General features: G+C 43.7%; 1 protein-coding gene across 1 annotated transcript; it reads left to right on the forward strand.

Annotated features, from left to right (window-relative positions):
- Nucleotides 1–1,620: 1,620 nt before the first annotated feature.
- On the forward strand, nt 1,621–5,457 carry LOC123395679 (mRNA-decapping enzyme-like protein). The gene is made up of 8 exons (XM_045090710.1): nt 1,621–1,877; nt 1,961–2,001; nt 2,099–2,148; nt 3,045–3,189; nt 3,930–3,986; nt 4,121–4,244; nt 4,628–5,074; nt 5,157–5,457. The coding sequence occupies exons 1-8, from the start codon at nt 1,686–1,688 to the stop codon at nt 5,205–5,207; spliced, it is 1,107 nt and encodes a 368-aa protein (XP_044946645.1). The 5' UTR covers nt 1,621–1,685; the 3' UTR covers nt 5,208–5,457.
- Nucleotides 5,458–10,497: the final 5,040 nt, after the last annotated feature.

Genomic DNA, 10,497 nt, shown 5'->3' on the forward strand with positions numbered 1-10,497 from the left:
AACTTAGTTACCACAAAAAATCTTAAATTTATTTGATGGACGTGGTTATCGAGTGCATGAGCGCCCGCTCGCGGTAGTGGACGCACCTAAGGACAACCAACCACGTGTATTTATTAGCGTTTCAAAAAATTCAAAAAGTCATAACTTTTGAACCAAGCGTCAGAATGACGATTCGTTTTCACGGCTGTGTTTCTTACGACGAGCTCTTCAAAACTAGATCCCATATGGATAGGTTTTGACAAACTTTTTTTTAGCAACTTTATGTGCTAGATGAGGCAACTTTAGTCCTATAGGCAAGCAACTCCTTTCCCCTTAGTATGGCTATCTATCAATGAAGAATTCTTCTAAGTTGGTTACCACGACTAACAGTTGACTAGATTCACCTCTAAAAGCTTTACATAATTAAATAATGATGATCACTTGCCTATGATTGATGCTCAGTTGCCTACAAATATTATGAAATTGCTCAATTTTGATGCTCAGTTGCCTATAAAATACTATAAAATTGCTCAATTTTAATGCTCGGTTGCCTATTACTGATGGTCAGTTGCCTACATTTGATGTTTAGTTGCCTGCCATTAATGCTCAGTTGCCTGCTATTTGTGAATAGTTACCATAATTGCACTCGAGTATCACAAAAAGTTAGCAACTTTTAGTGTTTTTTGTGTAACTCGAGTGCATTCAACAAGCAATCCATGTGTACACACATGATGCAATTTATCTATCATCAAAGTTGCTTCTGTTTAGCACTAATTTGACTCATATACCATTGGAGTTGTTTTTGAAAAAAATTCTTCAAAACATATTCATATGGGATCTCGTTTTGAAGAGTTCGTCACGAGAAACCCAACGGTGAAAACATATCATAATTTCGACACACGGTTTGATAGTTATAGCCTTTTAGATTTTTTCATACATGAACTAATGGATATCCAACGCATGTGGAGCTGAGCATGCACATCCGACACATAATTTAACCATTTAAGTTTGGAAATAACTGACCACATTTGCCATATGGTGGCTAAAGGGTGAAGTTATTTAACCTTATAGTCATGATAGATAATTTCGAAGGAATTTTCGTTGATAGGCAATCATACTACGCACACTAATAAAAGTTACTTTTCTTTAGCACTAAAGTTGCCTAAATATCACTCCACAGTTGTTCAATTTTTTTTGTCGAAACCTATTCATATGAGATCTAGTTTTGACGAGTTCATCGTAAGAAACACAACCGTGAAAACGAATCATCGTTTTAAAGCTTGGGTCAAAAGTTATAGTATTTTGAAAAAAAACCAGAATAAAGTGGAATAACTTGCTACACACTTCCGCGTGAAGGTGCACTCGTTTCAACAAAATAGTACAGCTACACTATTTAGTATTTGGGTTATTTTATATATACCCGTTGCAACGCACGAGTCTTTTGATAGTAGATATAAAATGGATATATATTTTTTTTGTTAATCAAAATTCTTTAAAAAACAAAAAAGGCCCGGACTATTTTTTTTTACAACAAATAGGGTCCGGACTATGCGATACCGTATAATATTTGAGAGCGATTTGGCGATCCGCGTCGTCTTATTATGGTGTGACGGTTCCACAAACAGCAAACATCCCACTCGATACTCGATAGCTCTCAGATCCCCCGTCCCCACCCCGACCCCCAGCAACCCGGAGGCGACCTCGCGATGCCGCCGCCACCGCCGCCGCAGCCGCACCCGAACGGGGGAAAAGTAACGCCGAACCTGGCCATGGACGCCGAGGGCACGCGCCTGCTTAACCTCACCGTCCTGCAGCGCCTTGACCCCGCCGTCGAAGACATCCTCATCACCGCCGCACACGTCACGCTCTACGACTTCAACATCGACCTCAACCAGTGGGTGAGGGCTCCTCTCTCGTCCGATGCCTTTGCTGCACTCGACCACGATCCGTTCCGATCTGATTTTATTTCTGTTTCGTGCAGAGCCGGAAGGACGTGGAGGGATCGCTCTTCGTGGTGAAGAGGTGAGACAGATTGGGGAAAACGTGTTTAGGGTTTATATGTGGGTTTTGTGCGCGTGCAGCAGCTAATTGTATTAGGATTGCGTTGGATTGCGTGTAGGAACTCACAGCCGAGGTTCCAGTTCATCGTCATGAACAGGCGCAATACCGGTACGTGCATCTTTGATCTAAGTTGGTTGGCTGGTCTCTCGTACGTACTGTATTTGATTACCGACGTACTAGTTTATATATTGCACGAGCAGAAGGATCTGTAGTACGCTGGGTCCTTCAAATAGGATAGAGATCACGATGGAACATTCTTTTGTGTCAGTGCGTCCTAAATCCTAAGATTGACTTGTGTTAAGTAGATTGGATCATTATTGATGAAGTAGTGCATTAGTTAGATTAAAATGAATTGGTTATAGTATGTTGCTTGATTCAAACAGATTTGGTCGGCACTGAAAAATTGCATTTATCGGCGATGCTGAGCCACATTAAAAAACAAGTAATTAGATTTTTATGACGCTGTTTTTATTCAGGCTGATAGTTAACTCTCCAGTGATATTGTTACAAGGGATCAGAGATGATCTTAGAGTTTGCTAAAAAAGAAAGAAGAGATGATCTTAGAAAGTTTAGGATCTTGCAGTAGCTCTATGGCTGCATATACAAATCTGATGGGGCCTGTAGCACTAATTCTTGGTCAATGGATCAACTGGAGAAATCTGATACACATCAAGATAGTATCGATCTAAATTCTTATTATGTTTTAGATAGATTTAGTGTGGAGAAAAGATGTGAACTGTCACATAAACACAAAACAGATGCCCATGTGAACACACTGTGAACAAGGTTTGTCATTCATGTCTGAGTAGACAAAATTTTTGGGGTTTGGCGTTCTGTTTCTCACTGTAGTAAGATAGGTGTGTTTTCGTGATTTGTATTTTTACAAGGTATTTAGAGTGTAGCCATAGACTGACAACTCCTCAGTTTGCCTAGATGCTATTTTTTCTATGGTATATAAAGTAAAGTGATTGGCCCATGAAAATATCGCGTTCTATATTTGACAGATAATCTCGTGGAGGATTTGTTGAGTGATTTTGAATACGAACTCCAGCCTCCATATTTGTTGTATCGGAATGCCACACAGGAAGTAAATGGCATTTGGTTTTATAACCAACAGGAGTGTGAAGCTGTTGCTAGTTTGTTTGGAAGGTAAAGTTTGTGTACCCCCCCCCCCCCCGCCCCCGCCCCCGCCCTCCTGGGTCAGTGCCTTATTTTTCTTTTTACAAGTGTGTAGTCAGTGTACCCAATCACCCCACTTTTGTTATCTTCGGTACTAAAATATTTAGTATTTAGTGCTGTTCAGTTTACGTACTCGCACACAATGTATATAGTTTGGCGAACACCAAATATATATTGTAATAACAAGTGGTGAAAGTTTAAGTTTTTAGGATCATGCAAACATTAAAATATGACATCTTTAGGAAACTGGAGGAAGAATTTGACTTTGGAAGTTTTGTTTACTCTAGTTGAACTGTCGAATACTGAGAACTGTCGAATATTCTATTTGCCATTGTTTATAAAGCGGTAAAGCGACCTAAAGCGAGCACCACCCGCTCTAATGCTTAAGTGACGCCTAAGTGCCTAAAGCGGGCAAATATCTAAGGCGCTGCCAGGGCGCCTTGTCGCTTAAGCTTAAGCGATGCATAAGCGTCTGAAGCGGGATGCTTTATAAACAATGCTATTTGCATTTAGGCATTGAACTGCTTAATTAGTCCTTAGTATGTGGTCTTTGAACTATTTGTTGTCTTAAGTACACATTCACCAATATCTAAATCAGTAGCTGCAATAAATGATTCTATCCTATCGGCAGGAATTAGTACACAATATAGCTGTTGTTTGCTGCTATTCATTTTGCAGTAAGAAATTTTGTTTCAATCCTTTTCGGGCAGGATACTGAATGCTTACGCCAAAGTGCCCCCAAAGCCGAAAGTGTCATCTATAAAAAGGTTCTCTTCTGTACTTGTGAATGTTAAACTTGTTTCATCTCTTGAGTTCATTTGTCCAATTTTATTGTAATTGGAGCTTTGTTTTGAGTTCTGTATTGAATGTACTTCTGCTGAATCATTTTGGTGCGTGACAGTGAGTTTGAGGAATTAGAGGCTGTTCTTACATCCTCTGCCATAGATGGTCCCCTTGAACCTCCTCCATCAGCTACAGCTGTAGTTTCTGATACCCCTGATGAATCGTTTGCCAGTTATTTCAGTGTAAGTTCTCTCTGAACTTTATCATTGTTTCATTCTAATTTGTTCGTGAGATGATACATATTTGCAATAGTTTGGTCATGGTTGGGGGGTTAACTCGGTCCTAGCACAACTCAGTCCTCATTTATTATTTTGTTTGAGAAAATGATGCGAGGTTGGTTCATCACCACTGCAAAGGCTAGTAAAGAGAGGAAGGAAACAACTCCTAAATTTCCTTGCTTAAGCTCATTAGTGTATCTTCATTTATCTGGTTTATGAATTCATTGTCCATTGTGTTTCTTGAGTTATAAATGTATACCAGTGCTATCTAAATATGGTACTTTCACTGTACTGTTATTCATAGTGTCAAATGCGCCCGTTGAATTCTATCTGGACAAAACTTACAGGGTGTTGCTAACGCTGGGAATGTACCAACGGCACCAATGACTGGAAGAGCTCACCCACCTGCTGAGTCTTTTGCATCCTCCCACATACCAATGATCATGTCATCTGCTGCTCCAACACATCAGATGAGTGCTTCATCAGCCCCACCACTGCCCCTCCACACTAATGTTCATGCTGGCCGCTCAACAGACCTTGTAACTCCGGCGTTCTTTGTGCCTCCATCATCCTCTTCCACATCTTTGGTGCAACCGGCTTCATCCTTGATGCCCACAGCGCCACCTCTTCATCCAACTTCCACATCCAGCCAACGTCCACCATATGGTACCCCACTTCTTCAACCATTTCCACCACCAACTCCTCCTGCATCCCTTACCCCTGCACACAATGATGGACCTGGACCTATTATTTCGAGGGATAAAGTTAAGGATGCCCTCCAGAGACTTGTTCAGGTATGTTCTGCATTGAAAGGAAAAACAAGGTGTGATCTCCCTGCTTTTATATGCTTTTAACACTTCTTCTATTGCCTAACAGAGTGACGAGTTCATCGATTTAATCTACCGGGAGTTGCTGAATGCTCGCTAGCCCTTGTGAGTTTCTGTCTGTGACAAACATGAAAGGAGTGCTTCTGTTCTTTGTGAGTTTTGTATGCCTCTTAGCCTTTAGTCCTCAAAACTACTGTATAGCTTTCTCCTAATGCGTTGATGTAGAGTGCTTCACTCCTTGATAGCAATGGTTGGTAGTATATCGCGGTATCCCTTGTTTCCTATATATTTGTTGTCGTACAGTATATTTATGTAATTGAAAATACTGAGATGAAACAGGTTATGTGCCAGATAGTGCGCCAGAACAGTTATGTACTCCCTCTGTCAACTACAGTAATATAAGAGCGTTTAGATCACTACTTAGTGATGATCTAAATGCTCTTATATTAGCTGATAGAGGGAGTACCATATTCATCTTTATTCTTCGTGTTGCCCCTGGTTTTTCTACGGGGACTCCCAAGCAAAACAGGGAATGTGTTTCTCTTATGACATTGCTTGGCACTCGAAGCTTATACATAGTGAAGAACGTGAGCAGATGGTAGGCTAGTTGGTGCAACACTGGCAGAGAAAATACCCGGCTACCCGCAAGTGCTCAACATGTTTCAGTTTGCACTTCTATGTATCAGGTATGGTATAAACAGTCTGGTCTTGATTTTCTTTTTGAGGATAACTGCATATTTGTTAACCATCAAAGGTTGCAAACATAGCAAAAAGACCCCTAAAGAAAGAAGATACAATCCGGTTCCGGGGCCTTATAACGCATGAAGGGCCAACACCAGCTGCCGACCGCCGTCGCCGTCATCAAGACAAACATCAAAGGAAGGCATTGGAAACCACCAAGCCCTGAACCGCCTCCTGAGTTTTGAGCCACCAAGTCTCTCGCCAGTCGCCGAGGTCACAACATAGGTGACCAACGTCGGCCCGAGCATTCCTGTATAGGACTCTACCAGCTTTCCATCGACATCGGAGAACGTGTTGTTGTGGCAGAGTGGCAGAGACAAAGTCGAGGAAACAAAACTCCCGATTTGGTCGACGGCGACGCCTCCTTGACCAAAACCCGAGCACACCAAGCTCCCCGTCACGCACGACGGCCAGACCAAACCTAACCTCACCGCCCAAGACGAGCGACAACGGCCAGACCAAACCTAACCTCACCGCCCAAGACGAGCGACAGGAATCTACGTCGATGGCCTGTCGATCTCGTCCTACAAGATGAACTAGCGTGCAGCTCCACCATCGCCTCTCTAGCCGATTGAGCGCTTGATTTGGAGCACACACAAGTAGCTGACCTGAAGCCTGGCCATGGACGAATCCGACGAGACGACGCAACACCCGAAACACACCAAGTCTGATTTGGAGCACACACAAGTAGCTGACCTGAAGCCTGGCCATGGACGAATCCGACGAGACGACGCAACACCCGAAACACACCAAGTCGCAGGCGTCTCCGCCACCCTCGTTGCAAGGCCGGAGCCAAGCACGACACCAAGGAGCCCACCCTGACAGCAGAAGTCTAGCTACAAAGCCACCAAACTACGGTATATACACAGTCCACCCGTGGATCTGGCCCCTCACGTCACGACGCCGGCAAGGACGACGGAAGCAAGGGGACTAGACGAGATCGACGGCGGGAGACCAGCCGTCGAGGTCGTCGCACGAGTCGTCTATTCTCTCTTGTAACATTCAAGATGCGGTCCTATCCTTATTTTGGCGCGACGGCCTCGACAGGGATAGAAGCGCATCTCGTCGTTTCGCAAGAATGAATATCGTTACAAATACATGTACATAATAGATGGATATATGGAATTGGCTTATACTTGTCACAAGCTACATCAGAGTCACATCAATACAACATATAATCAGTCATCATGAAGAAGAGCAGAGTCCGACTACGAACGAAAACAAATGATAAAATAACGATGCCCATCCTTGCTATCCCAGTCTGCCGGTCTGGAACCTATCCTAGATCGGAGAAGAAGAAGAAGAAACTCCAAATAAACAATCATCGCGCTCACACCAAAGTAACTCTTTACTTGTACCTGCAACTGGTGTTGTAGTAATCTGTGAGCCACAGGGGACTCAGCAATCTCATTTTCAAACGTATCAAGACTAACAATGCTTAATGGGCGAGGTAAGGGTAAGTGGTGAGGCTGCAGCAAGCGACTAAGCATTTATTGAGGTGGCTAACTTACGAGTACCAGAAAAAGAGAGGATGATCTACGCATAGCAGACGTGAACTACCGATGATCAAAAGAATGATCCTGAACACCTACTTACATTAGAGATAACTTCGCCGTGTCCTCGATCGGAGAAGGGGCTCACGAGAGAGACAGTCACAGTTACGCACTCAGTTGACTAGTTTTAATTAAGTTTACTTCAGGTCGTCTAGAATCGGATGCTAAACAAAATTTTCCACGTTGTCACATAACTGCGGGCACGACTTTCTGAAATATTTAACCCTGCAGGGGTGCTCCAGCTCGTCCATCACAAATTACCACAAGCCGCATAGAAAACCTCGATCATGAAACTCGTGATCTCCTTGAATTCCTTAGTGGAAAGCCTCAACTCTGGGAAGACCCAAAGCATCACCGGAATCCCGATGCACAAGATATTCCGTCAAAGATAAAAATTAATCTAGCAAGACCGTCCGACGTGTCGACGATCCCGATAGGAGCCGCGTATCTCGTTCTCAGGACACGACGAATAAGCTACGCGTACGGTGGCCTGACAGAAATCACCCAAGTTGCCCTGGGTTGGCCCCGCACAGTGCTTTGGGTTGGACCAACACTCATGAGGAGCACTGGCCCGGGCGTTGATTAATTACTCCGCAGGTGCCGGCGGGTCCATATGCATTTTTTAGTTATTAGGCAAATATAGTACCAAAGTTGGGCCTTGCCAGACAAGCTTTAACTAAGACGAATTATCAAGGGGGTCCCCATAACAACCCCGATCGTGTTAGGAGTGCTCAATTATGGAATATAACACCGATAGCCGAAACTAAGGCGACAAAGGTGGAACAAAACACCAGGCTAGAAAGGCCAAGCCTTCCACCTTTTATCAAGTACTCCCTCCGTCCCAAAATAAGTGCCTCAAGCTTAGTACAACTTTTTACTAGAGCTAGAGACATTTATTTTGGGACAGAGGGAGTATATAGGTGCATTAAATTAAATAGCATTAATATGGTGATATAACAAGGAACCCATGTTATCACATAGAAGCAACTGCAACTAGCAACGATAACATATGGTTAATCAAGTGGTTACATAGCTAATCAGTTTGCTAGGTTGTGAACATGTTGAAGGTTTTCATGACAATGTTGAGAGGCTGACATTTAAGTGGTAGGCAACGAGACATATCGAAAGAAATGAGACAACTAGCATGTCAATGATAGTAATGATATCTAGGAAAATGATCATCTTGCCTGAGATCCCGTTTGGAAGAAGAACGACTCCGTGAAGCACACGATCCGACGTAGTCGAACGGGTCCTCTCATTCCGATACGCTTGCGGAACTCTATCGAGACGAAGCAAACCGAAAACAAGCATCAACACACGATATTCACCACGGCACATGCACGATAAGATGCACACCCTAATATGATGCGTGTAGAGTTTAAATTATGCAAGACATGACAATTCACACAGTCAAACGCTACACATTACGTGAAGTTGCATATTGCGGAATTCCACATTTGATTTTTTAGTTCACTTCCGTTTATTTCCATGACAATATTAGATGTTGTTAAACATGGCAAGCGGTGAAGCATAAATTAAACTACCTATCTAGACATTTTAAATGAGGCCGGAAACGACATATAGCTTCTCCGAACTGACCCCACATGTTAAATTCTAACTCTGTCCAGATTTGTCCTAATCACATTTTATGTTTGTTAAACGGAAAAACAAAGTGGTTTACGTGATTCTACTCGTCGTTCTAGTCCATTTACATATATGGCTCATCTCCAACGGGGCTACAGTTAACTAGCTACGAATTAAACCGACTTGGCATGACAACAAGGTTAATAGTTTTAAATATGCATGAGAGTTTGGAAATATTAATCTACACGAAATTCTGCATGTTTTATATATCTAACTTATTTCGATCCGACGCATGGTTTAAAAGATACAGACGTTTTAAAATATGCATGTGTTCTGAAAAAAATTAAAATGTATTAAAAAATTAGAAAATTCGCTACGCAAAAAAATAGGGTCTACGGGCCAAAACTGAACTGCCCCGTTGCGCGATACATAGCTACATGATGCCTTGGGCGAAAGATAGGCGGGGAGCTCACCGTGGCCTTGGGCCGAATGTGGAGGAGAGGCGAGGCAGGCCGAAGGGGTTGGGCCGATGCACCGCAGCCGGACCGAGCTAGCGCCGCTGCCTCTCGCCTCGACCCGATCTGGATCGGGCGGAGTCCCCAGCGCTCGCGCTGCGGGTAGTGAGAGGAAAGGTTCGAGTTGCTCCTATTATGGGGATACTTTTTTGGATGCTAGGAGAGATATCTCCATGGAATAGATGCCCGGGTAGAAAATTTCTTTGGCAACTAGAAGCCCCGTGGAAAATTGGCACCATTAGGCCTTGTTTGGTAGGAGATAATTTGGGATTACAAGGGATTATCTTCTTTCTTCCACTCCAAATCTCCTGCGACTGCAGGGCATGCGAGCCAAGAGGTCTACCTCGATGCTCAAAAACCCCGTGGAACCGAGGGAATAACGAGGGGTTTGAAGGGGCTGGCCCGTTCAAGCCCTCTCCACCAAACGCCACAATAGGGATTTTTGTTTTTGGGGCTTTTAAGCCTAACTGGGAATACCCTCCCAAAGCCCCTCAAATCCCTATCTACCAAACGTAGCCTCATTGGGCTCAAAGGGGCAAATCCACAGCTACATAGAAAGAATCTTGCTATCTGTATGCGTCCTTTGGACATGTTGTCAGTTGTCTTCACGAGGACCATAATAGCAGTCTATTGGACAAGACGAAGAACACTAATTATGACCGTCTATCAACAACAGTCTATTAGGTAGGACGAAGAACTCCAGTTGTGATCGCCTATCTAACCAGCTTTACCGCGGGAGATCTAACAATGCGGCTGCTACCGCTGCCGGTGAGCACGATGAAGGCGGATGTACGAGTATGAGGCGCAAGCAGAGATCGAGGAGGAGAGGAGGCACAACACAATCTTGAAACAACACGGTGTGGCACGGGAGGGAGGTGGCAACCGCCTAGGCCTGATTTTTCATGTGGGCTTTTCACTCAGGGAATGGGGTGGGATCCTTAAGAGATCCCTGGCTATCAAACACATCCTTGGATCTTGTTCGGTACGAGTGCATTTT

This window comes from Hordeum vulgare, chromosome 5H (genome assembly GCF_904849725.1).
Source record: "Hordeum vulgare subsp. vulgare chromosome 5H, MorexV3_pseudomolecules_assembly, whole genome shotgun sequence".
In the NCBI taxonomy this organism is placed as follows: Eukaryota; Viridiplantae; Streptophyta; class Magnoliopsida; order Poales; family Poaceae; genus Hordeum; species Hordeum vulgare.